The 20398-nt window shown below is 52.4% G+C and overlaps 1 protein-coding gene across 1 annotated transcript in view; it reads right to left on the reverse strand.

Moving 5' to 3' along the window:
- Nucleotides 1–12168: 12168 nt before the first annotated feature.
- Nucleotides 12169–20398, reverse strand: part of GALNT2 (polypeptide N-acetylgalactosaminyltransferase 2) — a 190043-nt gene continuing 181813 nt past the window's right edge. The window contains exons 15-16 of the mRNA XM_072756007.1: nt 18913–19032; nt 12169–14778 (exon numbers count right to left, since the gene is read on the reverse strand). Of these exons, the coding sequence (XP_072612108.1) occupies nt 14623–14778; nt 18913–19032 (276 nt within the window). The 3' untranslated portion in view covers nt 12169–14622. The remainder of the gene's footprint in view (nt 14779–18912; nt 19033–20398) is intronic.

The raw sequence follows: 20398 nt of genomic DNA on the forward strand, positions 1-20398 counted from the left end.
TAAAAAATTGAAAAGAGGTGGTGGTTCAGAGGTTTAGCGCCACCTTCAGCCCAGGGCCTGATCCTGGAGACCTGGGATCGATTCCCACGACAGGCTCCCTGCATGGAGCCTGCTTCTCCCTGTGCCTGTGTCTCTGCCTCTCTCTCTCTCTCAATCTCTCTCTCTCTCTCCCCTGTCTTTCATGAAATAAAATCTTTAACAATTTTTGAAAAGAAAAAGAAATAACAATAAATCATTTGGCTGCCCTCAAAGAAAATGAGGGTGCACTTGATGAAGAGTGAGGTCCACTATGACCCCAAGCTCTGGACGCTTTTAGACTCCAGCTTCACCTTTTGTAGACTGAGCATTGAAGCCAGAAAATGTGCAAAGGCACGCAGGAGCTTTCACACAGGTGCTCTTTCTGGGTTCATTAAAAACTGACTGGAGACAGTGGGTGCCTAGTATATCTCTGGGTGCTCTCGGGCTTATACTAAAGATTAATGAAACCAGAGCTGACATTGTTTTACTGCCACTTATTAAGTAATTATACTAAGCACCTTACATATATTAGCTTTTGTTAATCCTAATAACAACCTAATGACATAGGTACTTTTGTTATCGCTAATACACAGATGAAGAAATGGAAGCACAGACAGGTTAAGAAACTTGGTCAAATCACACGGGTAGTAGGTGACACAGGTAGGGCGTGAATTCAGACAGCCTGAGCCCACAGCCCGTACTCTCAGTTTTTACCCTCATCACTAAGATGTGGCTCCAGGACCATTGTAGCCAATCTGGGAATATCTGACCCTACCATGTGAGACCATTTAGAATGTACACAAGGCAACACAAAGTTGTTTGTGGTAGTTGTCACCTCCTGAAATTGCAATTTAAGTTGCGAGGAAAGAGTATTCAAAGTATGGACCTCTCTCCTGCCAGGTTGGCTTTCCTTGTGAGGAGTGAGTAAAGCAGGCTGTGTACAGGGGGGTGGCTGGCCTGGGGGGGGGGCTCCTGTCTGGGAAGCAGCTTCTGTGAAGGGGGTGTGAGACAGAGCTCCACACGGGGCCCTGTGCTGGGCGCGGAGCCTGCCTGAGATGCTCTCCCCCCACCCTGCCCCCCCTCCCCCATCTCTAAAAAAAAAAGGAAAAGGGAAGAAAAGAAAGAGCAAGCCCTGGGCCAAGCTTGAGGAGCACAGGCTCGTCTGTAGGGACCCTCACGGCCCCATCAGCCCGTCTTCATGTGGGGGGGGGGCTGGCTTTCTTGCAGGTGCCCCCCCCCCGCCCCCCCCCCCCCGCCTGTGAGGCTCTCCTCTCTCTCCTGGAAGACACTTCTGCCTGCAGGACACAGGATGTAATAACACCGCGGGGGGGGGGGGGGTGACAGTGACAGGTGGCCCTAGTCTGGAGCAGGGGGCTGCTTGAAATCCCTCGATCCCATCTCCCAGCAACCTCTCGGCATCAGCACTGGCACCTGGCACCTGGCACCTGCGGTGCCACCTGGCCGTGCAGACCTCCACCTGCCTGGATGCGTTTCTGAATGTGAAGTCTCCCCCGATTTGGATTTTCTGCCTCTGGGCCTAACGTGGCTAAAAGAAAAGGAAGGAAAGGAGGGAAAGAGAAAGGTAAAAAACTGAGTTATCACCAAGGGGGGGGGGGGAGATTGAGAGAGAGAGAGAGAGAGAGAGAGACACAGAGGGAGGGAGGGAGGGAGGGAGGGAAGGAGACTGGTGCGGCTGATGTAACTCGGGTCAGGTGTGTGGGTCCGGAGCTGCCAGCCTGAGCAGCTCTTTCCCCTAAACTATCATTATGGGAAGAGACTTTTGACAGACAACAGGGTTTATCGCGCTGGCAGCTCTGCTCTCAGGAGCCCTGCTGTCCCCAGCGGTGGCAGAGGGAGGACACGGCGGGTGTTCCCAGGAGGGAGCAGTCTGCTCTTGGAACGTGCTGGAACCCCACCACCTCCCCTGCCCCGTCTGCTCCTGGCAGCCCAGAGCCCAGGCAGGAAGGCTGGGGCTTGATTATAACAAGGGAGGCTTGGGGAGAGTGTGTGTGGGTGTGTGTGTGTGGGGGGTGGTATTTGGGTGTGTGGGGTGTGTGTGTGTGGGGGGTGGGGGTGCCCGAAAGCTTGCCTGGGGAGTAAGGCGGAGAGCAGCCACCTGGACCGGGTGTCCAGTTGGGCTCCTTACGGCTTCTAGAGAACTGGCTCAGAGCCCACCCACTTCCTTAAGGAGTTGATGCGAACAAACCGATTAAGCTCCTAACATAGACCAAAAGGAAGAATTTGTACTAAAATGCTTTCTGGAACACATTTCTGGGTTCGATTTCCTCCCCCGTCTAGGGAGGTGGAGGAGGTCGGGCCAGTGGTATGGTTTCATTGGTCTCCAAATCCCTGATCCAGAGCCAAAGAACAGAGCCAGGGGCGGAGGGTGGGCTACTTCCCAGCCCTTCCCGCACGGGCCCAGCTCACCGGCCTCTCGGACTCGATTTTCCGGGAGGCGCAGCGCTCAGGACCGGCTCCACTCTCGGGAGGTTGTCCCGGCCACATGTGAGTGCTTCACGCCCCTCTGATCCTTTTTATCCTCTGATTTTCAAGATCAGTTCTGTCACTCACAGGCTTCTGCACCCAAGGATTCCAGATGGAAACCACGAAGTGAAAGGTCCGTGATATTAAATCCCTTTGAGCTGCAGACGCGGGGAGAAAGGTTTTCTGATGAAGCAGGTCAGAGTGGAGGCGGAGGAGAAGCCCCCACGTGGCTGCTGCGGCTTCCTGCGGAGCCTATGCCCCTCTTACCCAGGAGGAAACAGAGCTCCGAGGGGTTAGGACACTTAACCCAGAGCCATACAGCCAGGGTCCAAGTTCGAGCCCACGGAAGCCGGGCACACAGCGGCCCAGCTCGGAACCCACAGCCTGAACACCACCCGCCGGCCTCTCCACACTGCCGTGGGACTCGCAGCAGACTTTTAAATTAAAAAGTGTGGGGGCAGCCCCGGTGGCTCAGTGGTTTAGGGCCGCCTTCAGCCCAGGGCCTGATCCTGGAGGCCCCAGGATCGAGTCCCGCGTTGGGCTCCCTGCATGGAGCCTGCTTCTCCCTCTGTCTGTGTCTCTGCCTCTCTCTCTCTCTGTGTCTCTCATGAATAAATAAATAAAATCTTTTAAAAAAAAAAGGTTAAAAAAAAAGTGTGGGGATTTCCTGTTGCCTAACAGAGGCTGTTGAGCCAGTCACAGCCTGAACCAAGTGCCTGTTCCTTCAAGTGTGGCTGGACAGAAGCACTGCATCACTTGGGAGCTCTCTAGAAACATGAATTCTCAGGCCCCACCCCAGATCTCTCAAATCAGAAACTCTGGGTGTGGGACGCAGGAATCTGTCGCCACGAGCGCTCCAGGTCACCCCACAGCACGCAGCTGGAGAAGCCCTGGTCTGGTCACAGCCTGGCTGCACGTTAGCATCCCCCGGGGAGCTCCACGGACACAGCTGAGGTTTAGCCGCATCGGTCTCGGGCTGGTGTGCGTCCGTGCTTTTCGTTTTCTGTTTGTAGCCAGTAGTGTAGACAGGCTTGTTTTTCAGCTCCCAAAGGATTTGCAATATGCAGCAAGGTTTGAGACTTGCCAGTGTCACACAGAGAGCTGGAGTTTGAAGTCCGGGAACTGGGTACCAGTGATGGTTCTCCTGGCCACCAGCCGTGTCTCCGGCTTAATGAAGCCCCACTTTGTTCATGGGGTGCAAAGGGGGAAGCGATGACTAAACAAGGTCCTTCGTAATGCAGCTGGCAGTGTCTGGCCAACTGTGGGCACTCGAGATATGGGCGCTCTCACCTTGCAGGTGGGCAGCCCGCTCATGCGCCCCAGCTGGTGCCCGAGCCCGCAGCAGGAGTGGGGTCCGGGACGCCGGGAGTGACCTTGGGGCCGGTCCTGTCCTGAACCCCTGCCCCGGGGGGTGCGCTCCCAGGCAAGGCCTGTGGACATCTGGTTTGGAGCTGGCAGAAGGCTGAGCCGAGCTGTGCTCCTGGATCTGGGGATTCCTGAGGGCACCAGCCTTTGTAGGAGTTCTGAGGGCGGCAGCTGTAGGGAAGGATCATTCACCGAGTACTTCAACATTGGACATTTATTTTCTCGCAATTCTGGAAGCTAAAGGTCTGAGATCAAGGGGTCGCCAGGGATCAAGGCGTTAGCTCCTTCTGAGGCTTATAGATGGCCATCATCTTCCCTTTGTGCGTGTCCTGATCTCTTCCTATAAGGACACCGGTCCTATTGGATCAGGGACCTCCCCAATGACCTCACTTAACCTCAGTGGCCTCTCTCAAGACCCTATCCCCAAACACAGTCACATTCGGATGTACTGGGGGTTAGCACTGCAACAGATCAATTGCGAGGAGGGCACAATTCTCTTTGGGGAGGGATACGACACCCTGTGCTATGACCCCCCCCAATCACATCCTTCTTATATGCAAAATACTCACCCCATCCCAATAGCCCCGCAGGCCGGGACCCATTCCAGCATTAGCTATAAGATCCAAATCTCACGTAAACATCACCGAAAGCAGTTATGGGTGAGACCAGAGGTACGATTGTTCTCGTACCATCTCAAACTGTTGCCTCAAACCAGACAACAGGTGAAAGGGGATTTCAACCGCTCCATTTTGACCTCAGTCTAGACTAATTAAATTCTTTCCTGCTTATCTCTTTTTTTTTTTAATTTTTATTTATGATAGTCACACAGAGAGAGAGAGAGAGAGAGAGAGAGAGAGAGAGGCAGAGACACAGGCAGAGGGAGAAGCAGGCTCCATGCACCGGGAGCCCGACGTGGGATTCGATCCCGGTTCTCCAGGATCGCGCCCTGGGCCAAAGGCAGGCGCCAAACCGCTGCGCCACCCAGGGTTCCCTTTCCCACTTATCTCTTAATGTAGGCAGGAGACCCAGCGGGCAAGCATCCCAGACCCCAGGAGCAGGAGGGGCTCCCCCCAGCCGGCAGGACCCCTTGTGACTGCCTGCAAGACTGTGACCCACGTGACGTTCCACCCAGCTGCACGGACCCACCCACCTCTGTCCTGCCTTCTCCTTTCATAAACCCAGGAGTCTTTTCAGCACTTCGGAGACTGTCTTTGAGGTGCTAGTGCACAGTCTTCCTGGTGTTGGCCTCACTGGACTAAATCTCTTTCTTGTTTCACCTCTTTTGGATTTGGTTAGTGGTGAGTGGCTGGACCTGGTCTGTTCGGGACCCGCAAGGCAGGTGCTCTTGGACTCCAGAGCCCCGGGTATGTTTAATTATCTCCTTCTAAAATACAGCAGATCAGGCCTAAGACAGACATCCCCAATCCCAAAGGGAGAAACTGGAAACAAGAAAAGAGTGACAGTCCCAAGCAAATCCCTACCAGTATCCCAGGGCAAATTCCATTAGAGTTTAAGGCTCAAGAATAATCCTCTTTGGCTCCATGCTCTGCTTTTTGGGCCAGCCAGGATGGTGGTTGTGACTCTCAGCCCTGGGGACTGTGTATCAGTGGCAGCCCTGTGACCTCTAGACTGCCTTCAAGGTCATTCTTGTCTTTGCCTGAAGGATAAGGCATTCCCAGAGGGATGGCTCTGTTGTGCTATCCTGCTGAATCCCAGAAGCCCAACAGCCTTCCTTCATTTTGTCCTGTCTCTGGTCCCCTAGGTCTAAGCTGGCATTCCTGCTGCTATAAAATTCTGAGAACACTTGAGATGGGTCTGACGGGTCCAAGCCATCAGATGCGAGGCTCTTCATGGATCTTTCCTGGATAAGCCTGTTTCTATTTCTGGCTTCCATGGAGATGGCTGATCAGATCCTTAAGTGACACCCATAATCTCTTTCTCATTTTTCAAAGTGTAGACAGGTTGAGAATTTTCCAAATCTTCAAGTTCTGAGTTCTTTTTCAATTTGTCTCTTTTCTCTTGCATTTTACTACAAATGGCAAGGAGAAACCAAGCTGTACTTCCAACCATTTGCTTGGAAACTCCCCAGCTCTGTTCCAAGCTGATCATGCACGAGTTCTAGCAGTAGAACACCCCGCAGTCAAGTTCACTGCGCTTTTTGACAAGGACGGCCTTCCTCCAGTTTCCTATCGCCAGTTCTTCATGTCCATCTGAACTCGTATTAGCACCTTCAGAGACTATATTCCAACAGCGGCCTGTTTGTGATGATTCATGGGTCTCTCCTCTTTTCTCAAGGAGCCCTTGACGGAATTGTCTTTCGTATCTATGTTTCTACCAACAGTTTCTTCAAGGCGATCTATGCTTTTTCTAACATTCTCCTCAAAACTCTTCCAGCTGCTACACATTTCTAGTTGTGAAGCTACTTCCATACTTTTTAGGTGTTTATTACATAGCAACCCATCTCCCGGTACCAAAATCTGCATTATTTTTCTAGGTCAGCCAAGAAAAGTATCATAGACTGGGTGGCTTATTAACAGAAATTTATTTCTTCAAAATTCTGCAGGCTCAGAGTCCGAGATTAGGGTGTTGGCAGGGTTGGCTCCTTTAGAGGCCTCCCTCCTTGGTATACAGACGGCCGTCTTCCCTGTGTCTTTGTCCAGTCTTCCTTATAGGCTTCTGTGTCCTAAAGTTCTCTTCTCTCTCTCCTTTTTTAAAGATTTTATTATTTGAGAGAGAGAGAGAGACAGTGACAGAGATAGAGAATGAGCAGAGAGGAGAGAGAAAAGCAGGCCCCCTGCTGATCAGGGAGCCTGACATGGGGCTCAAGCCCAGGACCCCAGGCTCATGGACTGAGCCCAAGGCAGATGCTTCACTGACTGAGCAGCCCCCCCGCCCCGCCGGGGTTCCCCTAATGTCCTCTTCTTATAAGAACACTAGTCATGCTGGATTAGAGCACCCCCTCCAAAGACTCCACTTTAACTTATTCATCTGTTTAAGGACCTTATCTCCAAATATAGTCGCATCCTGAGTTATTGGGGTTTAGGACCTCAGCACGAATTTTTGAGGGGTGAGGGGGATATAACTGAGGCTCCATAATAAGCCTTAAACACTCACCACTTGCTAAGAGCTGACTCACATGGCTTAGTGATGTCACTCTGTGGCTGTGTCCTGCCCGCCCCACTCCAGCCCTGTGAGCTGCTGTTGCCCGGACTGGAGAGACATGGGCCATGCTCTCACCGTGGCTCACTCCCGGCATGTGGCTGTGGGGAGGGGAACACTTAAAAGTGAGAGATGTGGGGTGCCTGGGTGGCTCTGTCAGTTAAGGATCTGACTCTTGATTTTGGCTCAGGTCATGATCTCGGGGTCATGGGATCGAACCCCACATTGGGCTCCATACTCAGTGGGGCGTCTACTTGAGATTCTCTCTGCCACTCCTTCTGCCCCTCCCTCTGTCCCCTCCCCATGCAGGGGCACACTCTATCAGAAAAAAAGTAAAATCTTTAAAAAAGAATGGAGAGGTGCTTAGCTGTCCCTCTGAGGCCTCTGGTGCCGCTTCTGGGGTGTGTGATGGCAGGCCTGACACCGGTCACTTTCTTGCCCACAGTGACCTTTCACTGAGAACTCAGTCTCTAACACCGACCGCCTCGGCCCCCCTGTTCCTGTGCCCACATGCCTCGGGGGGAAACCACGGTGGCTCGTGGCAGCTGCAGCCCTGGCCTGGGAGGCAGGCGCCCAGCCATCATCCTGTGGGGCGAGCTAACTGTCCCCATGTCACAGACTGGGTTAAATGACATTCCTCAGGTGACACAGGTGGTGAGTGGAAGCGCCATCTTTCCACTTTTTTTTTTTAAGATTTTATTTTTATTTATTCATGAGAGACAGAGAGAGAGAGAGAGAGAGAGAGAGAGAGAGAGAGGCAGAGACACAGGCAGAGGGAGAAACAGGCTCCATGCAGGGAGCCCAACGTGGGACTCGATCCCGGGACTCCAGGATCACGCCCTGGGCTGCAGGCAGCTCTAAACTGCTGAGCCAGCTGGGCTGCCCCATCTCTCCACTTCTGAGACCTCACCTTTCACTCACAAGAAGACTCCCGAGGCTTCTGGAAGTCTCTCCTCCAGGCCTTGGCAGGCCATCAACAGCCTTTCTCACCAGCCCGTCACCTGCCCTCTGCTCATCAAAGCGCCCCCCCTCCCCAGCCCGACACACTGCAGCTCTGCACGGGCCCCACGCTCCCCCTTAACAGCACTCTGACCCCGTCCTGTCTCAGTGCGGTTGTCTCCTGGTGGTCCCCCATCCCCTGTGGGGCTGGGAGGAGCATGGATCAGGGGAGTCTCAGCTTCCCGGATGGTGAAATGGGGTTAATGACAGCGCGGCAGGCAGGCCAGAGTTATCTGGAGGGCGGTGCATTTATCCCAGGGTCAGGCAAGTCACAGCCAGGCTTCTTGGGGTCACCCCAGTACCTCCTTCCACTTGCCTTTCTTGCATGCCCCCAGGCCTTACTCCTTGCCCTTAAACTTCTGTCCCCAATGGCACCCAACGGTGGTGTCCGACAGGTGTCTGTCCCTTCCCATCCCACTCTCCCCGCAGCCTGTGGCGAGGAGCTCCATGGAAGCAGGGAGTCCGGAGCTGCGGTCCACGCCAGGTGGGCTTGGACATGACGGTTTCCTGCATGAGGCCAAGCCCGGGTTGGTCAAGAAACGCCTCCATCTCTCTTATCAAGGCACTTTTACAAAGTCCTTCTTCCGGGTCCCTGCTCACTGGGCAACCTTCTGCTCGCTGTAGTCCCATGTGGCTCCAATATGGAGAGAAGTTGGTCAGAAAGTCCCAGGCCCCTTCCAGCTCACCTGTTATAGGTTTAGCCGGTGGTTGTTCTGGGGGCCTGGTGGCTCCCCTGCAGCTGCTCCTGGGCTCCCTTGCCCACCTGGCCAAGGCATTCATTAAATGCTGTTCTCAATATAAATGAAAATTCCATGACAATGAGTCTCTGGGTGCATGGCTCACATAAGTCCATCCTCAGGGGCACCTCTTCCCACTTGGTCTTCGGAATCGGGGTGTGAGCCCAGGTCCAGTGTCCATGTCAGACTCCCCTCTGCCTCACACCCCATTTTCAGGTGATGCTACAGCAAGGGGACAGACCCATTGAAGCTGGGGGATGGTTCAGGCACAGACAGGTCATGGATGTCATCTACACTGAGGTTCTTAGGATTCAGGGGTTCCAGAAACTTTGATGGGAAAAAAATCTTTTTTTAAAAAATGATTTTATTATTATTTTAAGATTTTATTTATTCATTCATGAGAGACACAGAGAGAGAGGCAGAGACACAGGCAGAGGGAGAAGAAGTAGGCTCTGTGCAGGGAGCCCGACATGGGACTCGATCCGGGGTCTCCAGGATCAGGCCCTGGGCTGAAGGCAGTGCTAAACCCCTGAGCCACCCGAGCTGCCCAACATCTTTATTTTCACGAACCTCCAATTGAATATAAAACTGGGAACTCTTGTCACCATTAAAAAAAAAAAAAGATCACAGATATTTTCATAGAACATTAATTATCACAGATTTTTCAAAATACTGCTCATGCTCATCACGACTTTGAAATTACAGTAGCTATGAAATGTGAGGCCTTGTTATTTAATGCACTGAGAAGCACTTATTATAAAAATATTTTGCTAATTGTGTCCTAGTCTAATTAGTCGTGTCTGTAATCCCAGGCCATGTGTTTCACTCATTTGAGAAGCTCAGAAGAAACCCCACGTTGCCAGCAGATGTCAGACATCAGGAGACCCGGAAGCCGCCACCACGGAGGATGCCCCCGCCTGTCCACCTGCTTCCAGAATTCTACCGGGGGTAGCAAATGTGGTGGCTGCCGTGGTGGCCCAGTGGGTGCCTGGCCCTCCCGGTCCTCCTCGCCAGCAGAACCCACGTCTGTGACCAAGGACAGTGGCCCCGGAGAGGACGACTGCTGGCCGTCTAAGCACCTGAGCGCCCGGTTCTGGGCTGCGGGGCCCGAGAAGCCTGCGGGCGGTGGGGGTGCTCAGTGGAAAGGAGAGGAAGGAAAGAAGGGAGAGGGAAGGAGAAAGGCAGGCAGGCAGGAGGGAGGCAGGGAGAGGGAGAGAAGGAAGGAGGGAAAGCAAGGAGGGAAGGGGGAAGGGGAGCCAACCTGGACAGGGACCCGGGGGTGGAGGGGGGCAGTCAGGCAGAAAGCCGTTCTTTTCGTTCCGACAGTGTCCAGCCCCAGGACTGACCCGGAACCCTGTCACCTTTAGACTCCTCGTTATACAGGATAGTAAATGTCTCTTTTCATTCAGGCTGCATGTAACTGAGATTTCTTACCCTCGACTCCGAGCGCTCCAAGAGTCTCCTGCAATTTGAGAGCGACGTGACGGCTCATCCTGCAAGTTCATCAGCGAGCCCACAGGGGCCACTCAGAGGTCTCACGTGGCGGTCCCCGGAGGAACACGCCCTCCCCCAGCCTGGGCTCCAACGGGACCGAGGAGGCCAGCGCCTTTTGGAGGTCCTCTTTATTCTCATAACTGCGTTCAAGGTCGTCTGACCCCCTCCCCCCCCAGGCCGCAGGTGTGACATAGGGTGAGCACCACAATGGTCTATTTTGCAGCCCTGTCCCACTGACCCCAGGTCCCCAGGGGCTCAGGCAGGGGCTGCAGAGCCATCTCTCATTACTGTTTTGGGACCCTCTGGTCCTACAGTGTCTTGGAAACAATGTGTATCATTTGCAGCACACACGATACAGAAAATCAACTACCAACCCTTGTACTACCGGTAAATTGATCAGGAATATTAGTAAGTTGGTCTTAAGAAGGGATTTTGCTTTTTTGCTTTTAGGGAGGTCCATGAACAGAAGAGATGATGAGAAGAGATTTTATTTTTCTGGCGGAATATTTTTTAAGAGTGTGGAATGTACTGTAGAATCAAGCAGCTGAGTCAGGTTACATATTTTGTTATAATCAATGTTGCACATCTGATCCTCTCCAGCTCCAGTCCAGGGCTCACAGAGCTCCCTTCCCCCTGTATCAGCTGAAACTCCTTCCAGAGCATTCCAGAGCCCACACCTGACTCGACTACCCAGGCTCGTCTCTGCAAAGCCCCCACTCGGAGCCCGCAGAGCACCCTGTCTTCTTGCTTGGCATGGAACATTCCCTCCCCTCCTAAGTCTTCAGGACTGTCAGGGCAACACAGAGTTTCTCAACAAATACTGAATGAATAAACTTTTCCCTGATGCCAAAGCAGGAACCTCCCACACACACACACACACACACACACACACACTCCTAGGACTCTGAGGGACACTGCACAATTATGCTAAGATCTTTGTTTCTCAGATGGTAGGAAAACTGAGTTTTTGATTGTCTCAGATAATGGGGAAAGAAGACGCAGAAATGTGGTCTCTGGAACATTAAGAAAAACTCATCTGGGCCAGCCTTTCCAGTGTGCCCCTCTCAGCACCCAGTCCCCATCCAAGAACAGGCCATTGTAGTGTTTTTGTGATGTACCTGCGGGGTACTTCAAAGGTAGGTATTTTCAAAGGCTGAGAATAAGGGGGAAGGGTCTCAGACAGTCTCAGATGGCCCCAGAGAGCCCCAGAGAACTGGTAAACAAGCCTGTGGGTTTTATTTATTTTTTATTTTTTAAAGATTTTATTTATTTATTCTTGAAAGACAGAGAGAGAGAGAGAGGCAGAAACACAGGCAGAGGGAGAAGCAGGCTCCATGCAGGGAGCCCGATGTGGGACTCGATCCCGGGTCTCCAGGATCACGCCCTGGGCTGAAGGCAGCGCTAAACTGCTGAGCCACCTGGGCTGCCCGCCTGTGGGTTTTAAATACTATAAAAACTGTGAAAATGTTTGCCCCCTCGCCCCACCCCAATTCGGTGTGCAAGGCTCTGAGTGCCCAAGACTGACTCCAGGTGAGCACTCGGGAGTGGCGTGACCTTGAGCAGGTTAGCCCCTGCTCTTGAGGTTAAGGGCGTCAAGCCACAGCCTCTCAGGCCAGCTGTGAAAGGCACCCCATCACATCTTCTCTTAGGTTACCGCGAGCAGGACAAGAGAACGAATCCCAGGGCTTGGCTCAGTGCCTGGCACATCATAAACACTCCACCGACGATAATGGTTATTACTACAAATAAGAATAAACACCACAAGGGCGCAGCAGTACTAAGCAAATGCTTTTAAAAGTGTGCTAGGAAATGGTCATTGAGCAGGGTCCCCAAAGAAGACAGGCCGTTTCTCAGACATGAGTCACCCCCTCCAGTAAAGCTCAAGAATGACCGCAGCCACCGCCAGAGAGCGTTATCTATAAAGTATCTTCTCTTTATTTAAGTTAAACAATTTTCAAGGATGGTTTCCATCTATAAAATGGACAAAGTACAAGCTCTGTACAGCAGTTCTTTTTTAAAAATCAACTGGAAAAAAAATTACCAAACTATATTTTGAATTTGCAAAACATACTCACAGATACCATCATTTTAGCTTTTATGAAGACATAAGAAAGACCATCAGAGAGAAGACGACTAACTTCGCCACGCTTTGCTCAAAGGGCTCTTGGGAAAGAATCTGTATTTGTAAAAACAGGAGTGAGAGGGTGGGATCGTCCCGATGACTAAGAAATAATGCAACCACAGTAAGTCACTTTGGCACACTGTTGTCTTGTAAACATAGCCCACCTCCAGGGAGCCCTCCCGGCCCACCTCTACTCACGAGGCCCGCACGGCCGGCCACCCCTGCCACCCCCACCCACTCAGGGACGGGGAACAGCCCCAGAACAGGGGGGTGCAGGGATCCTGATGGTACAAGCTCGGTGAGAGTTCTGGGTGGGGTGGGGGCGTGTGGGGGAAGGATTCATCAACAACCTGACTCGAACTGGTTTTACATCAAAGCCAGATTTCTTTGCTAGCAACGGGTATTTTTTGCTAATGCCTGCAGGAGCTCACAGATGACAGGGTCCGATGATGGAACGCAGGTGCTGAGGCAGAATCACCAGTACCGAGACTGGTTCCCACCCCACCTGCCCTCAGCAGCCTCGCACAGGGAGCTGACACTGTCCCCAGGGGCCTACCTGCAGCCCCGACAGCCTCTGAAGACAGTGCAGAGGTCAGCCAGCTGTGGCTTCCCTGTGCACTGTGAGCACATCTAGTTGCTTGACAGAGGGCAGGAAGACGCAGGATGGTGGCCCAGCCACGCCTCTGTACCTAAGCCCAGTGTCCCAGGGCAAACACATGGGGCTTTTGCAGTGGAGGAAGAAAGACCAATAGTGTCCCCTTTCCTAGAAGAAAGGGACAGGGAAGAGAGTGGCACTTTGCAGAGTGTCAACCTAGCAGAATCTTCTAGGGCCACTTCTCACTCTGTGACCTCCAGGCCCTCCCCAAAGGGGCCTGAGGATGTGCATGTCTGACGCATGCCCCACCATGCAGCAGCTGTGGGTGGTCCCGGGGTGGCCTCTCTGATGCTGGGCATACGTGTGGGAGGGGTGGGTGAAGGCAGTGAGGGGAGAAGGCAGGAGGGAGCCATTCTGTAGGGGGCCAAGGGGGCTCTGCAGGCACCTTCCTGGGCATCCCTTCCTGCTACAGCTTTTAGTTCCTAGCTGTCTTGTGGTTTATACGGACCCCTGCTTCCTAAAGCACAAGCCTCCTGTTTTGTGCCTGGAATCCTCCACGTCAACTGATTAGGCATCGTCTGGCATCCCCCTCTCCTAACTCTTGATCCGGGGCCCCATGACCAAAAGCAGGCACACAGGCCTGGGAGGGACAGTGTGGGCAGGCCAGATTCGGGCCGTCTTGCCAGCTCATGGGACACTCACGATTAGCCCGATGCCTGTCTAGGACAGCTTCCTACCCTCACCTATTGGAAGCTGTGGGGCTGGGTTCTTGTTTTTTTGCTTTTTCCCTAAGAGAAAAAAAATCTAATTTTAAAAGACCCAAAGTAATGTTTGTCAAAATAAGTAACCCATCCAGGTTTACAGATACCAAGGGCACAACAAATGGATTCCGACACTTAGCAGCGACTTCCAAGCTGAAGCCCCCAGGGGCTCCTGCAGCACCTGCTCACTGATGGGGCTCCCAGGGGCCACGAGGCCACCTCCTCCCTGGGGGAGGGCCCGGTCCCCGTCCTTCCGGCTGTGAACTGCTTTGTGGGGAACTGACACGATGAGGACAACCTACAGAAACCATAAGGAACTGACCGTACATTCTTTCCTTATATATATTTATACTTAGTGTCCCACCATAGACAAGTTCATATTCAAACAGAGCAAGTACATCACGTGGAAGAGGGGGCTGTGCTGGGAAGACAGCGGGGATGGAGGAGCGGGACAGGGGAAGAACAGAAATCTGCAAAATGACACGGTTCGGCGTCGTGGAAACCAGATGGGACTTCGATGGGATCGAAAATGGAGATTTCAAAAGAGTTCTCCTCGCGGTGATGTCGCAACTACACTCCCTGCACCCTCCCGCCCCTGCCCCCCTGCCCCCCGCCGGTACGTGTTCGGGCGGCTCCTCGGGCCCTCCCAGGGATCGCTGGGGCTTTGGTGGTGGTGGCGGTGGCGGCGGCCCTCGCCGCCTCCCACGGGACGAGGAGCGCGGTGTCCACCCGGGCCCTGGGCCTCGTGCAAGTTCTCCGACTTTCAGACCATGATGGAATACTGAGGTATATAGTTTCGCAGAAAGTTCAAGAAACATAATCAATAAGGTGATCACCCCACTTGGCCTGCTGCTGTGGGCGCTGGGCCGGCTGGGCCTCGGGGCGCTCCTAGGGCTGCAGGTTGAGCGTGAACTTCCACTGCTGGGACAGGGCGGGGCCGCACACCTCCACGCTCAGGCCCCCGTTCTTGGCCGCGCGGCTGTCCAGGCACAGGTTGCTGCCCACGTGCCGCAGCTTGGAGTTGCCCTCGATCTGCTCCCATTTCTGCAGGAGACAGGACAGTCAGTGCCTTACGATCAGAGCCCACACCAAACAGTACGAAACACATCATTTGCAGGGTCTTCTAGCTACGTTACAGACAAACAAACAAAAAAATCCAAGTATTTTTTTGGGGGTGAGGTGGGGGTGGAATCTCTGATCATAATGGAGGAATTACCAGCTGTCCCAAGAGAAAGCAGCCCAGGGGTGGCTCAGCATCCAGGAAGGAAACCCACGCTCTCTGCCTTGGTCTGCAACTCAAAACCTCTGTGCTGGGCCTGCTAAGGATGGCTTCTCCCACCCCACCACCCCCCTTCCCTGGCTGTCCCCGCAGCCAAGGACACCTGGCCATTCTGAGTGATTAATGCAAGGACTTGAGGTAGGGAGCTTCCAGTAGGGAATTTGCATTCATCCACAAGAAGGCCATATGAGAATATTTCACCATAAAGAAGGAGCCCCAAGAAGCTGAGCCAGAAAGAGGACCCCAATCCCACCCCTGGCTACGGAAGGTAGCCCTGCCCAGAGGCCGTGGCCTGGGCACCTCCGTGCTCCCACTGAGGGCCTTATGCACAATTAAAGCAGGGGAATGGTACGAGATGCTTGAGTGGACAGGATGTCATGCTGAAGAACCCCTTTCTAATACTGTCTGTTTTCTCTACTAGTCTGTGAGCTCTTCAATGGGGGGTGTGACAAACCTGTCTCAGCCACGCCAAGGGCCCCCAGTGCTCTGCATGGCAGGGACCAAGCAATACTTGCTGAGTTCCAAATGTGACACTTGCGTGTTTTTTTTTCTTTCTTTTTAAATATTTTATTTATTTATTCATGAGAGACACAAAGAGAGAGGCAGAAACACAGGCAGAGGGAGAAGCAGACTCCCTGTGGGGAGCCCAACGCGGGACACTATCTCAGGACCCCAGGATCACAACCTGAGCTGAAGGCAGACGCTCAACCACTGAGCCACCCACGTGCCCCTCAAATGTGATACTTGTAAAGCACAGGGTGTAGCATCTTCTTATTTGAGTGTGTACATCCTCCCTCCACCAAGACCAACCCACTAACCTCAAACAACCAGCTAACCAAACTCAACCAGTCAACCAACCAGCCAACTCACCAATCAACTAATCAACCAACCAAACAAGAAAGAAAACAGCCCACAGGCTAGCCTAAAAGAAATCTGAGGTCCCCTCACCTTGTTGTTTACCCCTATGTAAAAATTTCTAATGTTTGTTCTTTAAAAGAAAAAACGATCACACTTTTTTTCCCCAAAAGCTCTCCTTTCATTAATATAGTCTGTGATTCTAATTAATTTTTTACACTGTGTGCACTAAAGCTCCTTTCCGTAAGTATTTTTGCAAATCCTTTTGACACCGTGGAATTGAATTCTCTTCCTCCTGCCTCCCCTTCCCCTCTGACTCTGCAAATGCACACACAACACGAACACACAGACGTGCCTGGAAACCAAATAGCCCAACTGGCAAGACGGTGTAGTTTCAAGATAAAATTAGCGGAGAAGCCTCCTCTCAGAGGGCAAATGGATGAGGTGGGGAAAGAGGTAGAGCGAGGCAGATATGAACCCAGCACCTCCAGGACTGGCTTGTGCACAAGAAGAGGATGCTAGGATGTATCAAGGCCCCTATGATACTTAGTCACGCCATCTCTAACCTGGAGTTTCTGCCAACAGTGAAATTCAGTGCAATCAGATGAGCAGTGGGGAGGTCACAGCTACCTGCCCATCAAGGCCTCCTTTCTGGCTCCCTGGCTGTCAATCATCCCTCCATTGTCATGTAAAGTGTGTATGTGCTGCCAACATCCCAGTGTCACTCTGAGCGGCCAGAAATCAGGCTTGACAAAGAATGTGGAATGAATGGAATCTGATTCCCTTCTCTGGAGGGGCTGTGCCTGTCATGTGTCAAAGCGTCAGCTAAATGAGAGGTCTTTAAAAAAATAACCAAACTCCAGCTCTGTCTCTGGAAGGCAGTGTCGTCAGCCCAGAATCATGGGTCAGATTTCTAGGACATCGAGGCTCTAGCGAAACAGCCCCCACACGGCTCTCCACTGGGCGAAATCTCAGGGTCATACAAGCTGTTTGCAGGACATTTCCAGCCCATGGTACGAGCCTTGGGGGCATCATTATGCTTCCCAAGACTTGGAGTCGCACCAGGAACAGCTGTTAGCTCTGAAATTAGGTGAGGTCCTACTGAACTCCTCCAGATGTTAGGCGTCCATCAGAAGCCAGGCTGGGGTTCTGCAGCATGGGGAATGAGGGGCACCCCGCAAGCAGGCCAGGGATGGACAGATGCAAGCATTTCCCTGGCAACTGGGATCTAGGCAAGGGACCTGGTCCTGGCAGGTGACATCGGAGAGATGCGCTGACTCTATGGGTCTCAGCCTCCTCTTTTGTGAAATCTGTGTTGGACTAGAAGCCCACTGAGGCTCCTGGCTCTGGAAGGCTCCATGTCTCAGTTTCCCTACACCCACCTATCTCATATAAAAAGGGATTGTACGAAGACAAGACAGGGCTCCATGTGTTGGCACATTGGAAGTTCCTTTTGTTGGCTGCATCTCTATTTCTGACACTAGTCGTTACCCCATGGCTCAAGAAAAGGCATGTCTTCAAGCTACCACCAGGGTGCATGTCAGAGAAAATCAGCTTCAAAGGTTAAGAACAATCTGAACTGTTTGGAAAAAGTAATATATTCAGATAGACACTTAGAAGAGTATGTGTGTGTGTAGAAGGTCTTATCAATTCGACCTTACTTGTTTAGCATTTTTAGAAACTTAAAAAGTAAAAATATTTAATGGATAAATAAGAACATGCAACTGTTCTGTAAAATATCTGGTGGCGTGGGAAGAATGAGAACGTCATCAGAAATAAGCAACATCAGACAGCTGACTTGAGAAATAAAGGTATGTGTGTGTTTAAAGGTGTGTTTATAGGCCTTTTCTTCAGGGCTGTGGGTTTACTAGCACACCAAAATGAAACAGAATGAAAGCACCCCCCCTTTGGTGACGTTGTTACAAACCTCACTTTGTTTCCTAGTACTTATCTGCAGGTCAGTGTTTCACTAACTTCTCAGTGGGCTCTGAGCCTGGACTGTGTTCTCCACATGGCGTGGCTGGCCACTGCTGCACACCCTGCCCAGTCCTTCCAGCTGTCCCTCTCCACTCCCTGGCCTGGGGTCCGTGCCTCCACATGTAGGGGTCTGAGGAGCCAGAAAGTGATGGGGTTCCAGTCATCACAGCCAGCACTGACATACACACACACAGCCACCAGCACCCACCTCTCTCCCGGGCTCACTGACATCACCAGACAAATTTCTCAGGAGGCCCACATACAAGTGGCTGTGACAAAGATGCTTCTGAAAAAGGGACCAGCAGCACTGCTCACCTGGCACGGCACAGGGAACAGGAAATGACCTGTAGGTCGGGAGCCCCTACTGCAGTTCCAGCCTAGGGAAGGTGTTTATAGACCTTCCCAGGAGCTGGACATACAGATACAGCCCCTTCCTTTTCAGTCTGGTTAGAGGGTGAGGCATAAATATAAAGGGATTAAGCAAGAAGTTATGGAAAGGGGTGCCTGAGCGGCTCGATCAGTGGGGTCTCTTGACTCTTGATTTTGGCTTGAGTCACGATCCTGCGGTCCTGGGACCAAGCCCCATGTTGGGCTCTATGCTCAGCAGGGTGTCTGCTTAGGGTTTCTCTCTCTCCCTCTCTCTCTCTGCCCCTCCTGTTGCTCTTTGCACTCTCTCTCTCCCTTTAAAATAAATGTTAAAAAAAAAAGTTATGGAAAGATATAACCTGGGATGGGTGAACTCAAGGTGGAGCAGCTCAGAGGAGGTAGAGGGCAGAAGGCATGCTGCCCAGAGCCTGTGTACCTGGGAGACAGGGAAGCCTCCTGAGCCCTCGCACCCCACACCTTGCACACGAACACCCCACGTTCACCCAGCATGGGATTCAGGGAGTGCTTGCTAATGCCAGGAGCTCCCCAGCAGGGTGGGAGACGGTGGAGAGCAGGGGCGAGCTCTGACAGGGCGGCTGGACATCGCTAACCAGGGCAGGCAATCTACTTGGGGTGCGTGCTGCTGCCGAGGCCACGGAGGGTGCAGAGGAAGGCCGGGCCCAGGCGTGCAGGCGCCCTACCTGTCTGGTGTCATTCTCTCGGCAGCCCTGCAGCTTTATGACCGAGCCGGGTGCCCGGTCCACCACCGTCAGGCACAAGTCCATGTGCTTCACTGACTTCTCCTTTGTCAAGGCCCATTCCTGGAACATAAAACAGGAGGTCAGGGACATGCCACGTGCAGGACTTGGAAGTGATGGGGCCCTGAGAGGGAACCGGCCATGCTGCGGAGTGCAGATCTGGAGCCCCTGAGCCAATGGTGCCCCTGACACATGACCTTCTGCCAAAGCGCAAAGCCACAACTGGCGCCTCCCAGCGTATCACTGGGTTGACTGGCTGATGTGGCAAAAGGACTTTGAGAACATGAGTAACTAAGACAAACAGTATCCATGATTTTAGCCCCAGACACAAAGCGAAGTGCCACATTCAGCTTTCTACCATGGAAGGTGAGCTGGAAACAGGATGGCTTGTGCATGGTTCCCATGGGATGGACAGTTCAGGGCCAACTTTTCCATCCACACTATTTTGCAAAGACCCTGTCCCCCAGCAGGTGTGGTTTGGAAACCACCTTTGTGAACGTGTATTGTAACATATGAACATGATAAATTATACATGGCCTATTTAAGCAAAATACATGGTGTGCAGCCTCACCACTGAGCCGTGAGTTGAATTGCTGATGCTCACGAAGGTCTGAGATGCCCAGGTATGGATCTGCATATTTACACACACACCTCTCACAGCTAACACCGCGCACCTATGTGTTGGGTACCACTGTGAGCTCCAGGAGAGGGGCTTCTATTACCCCCACTTTACAGATTGGAACACCAAGCCAGAGGATGCTAAAATAACTTGCTCATGATTTTTACAAATAGAAACACAAACACACACACACACACACACACACCCCTTAAGGGCTGAGAGTACAACCATTTATTCTGAGTGCTAATTAAGACTGTCTAAAAGGGCAAGAGGCCAGAGAATGGAGAGGATGGGTGAGCGTGGCCCCAAGCAGAAGGTTCTGGGCAGGGCCACGAGTGTGACAAGAGGAAGGATTTCCGACCTTCACTGTAGGATCTGACCTCTCCAAGGAGGCGATACCCAAGCGAGACCTCGGGATCCAGAAGCAGCCAGGCATCTTCCAACCCAGAATAGCACTGGGACACACTCACTCCCTATCACCGCATCCCCCTCTGCTATCTGTGCAGGAAAACTGCTACGACTGAGCCATTCTTCCAGTAACAGTACACTGCTCCCTGCAGGCCTCGGGCACTCCCAGGCCTGGGTCTGGGGCAGCGAAGGACCTCACACCAGGCTGGCTCTCCAGCGGAAGAATGACTAACTCATGAATACATTTATATATAACTTTAGGTGCTATTAAGTGCTATAGAGAGATTACTTTTCTTTTTTTCTGTTTTCAGGGGATGGAGATAAGGGAGGGAAAAATGATCTTTTCATTCATTCATTCATTCACTCATTCATTTATTTATAAATGATCTTTTAAAGAGGCTT

The sequence above is a fragment of the Vulpes vulpes genome, chromosome 4, assembly GCF_048418805.1.
Source record: "Vulpes vulpes isolate BD-2025 chromosome 4, VulVul3, whole genome shotgun sequence".
Taxonomy (NCBI): domain Eukaryota; kingdom Metazoa; phylum Chordata; class Mammalia; order Carnivora; family Canidae; genus Vulpes; species Vulpes vulpes.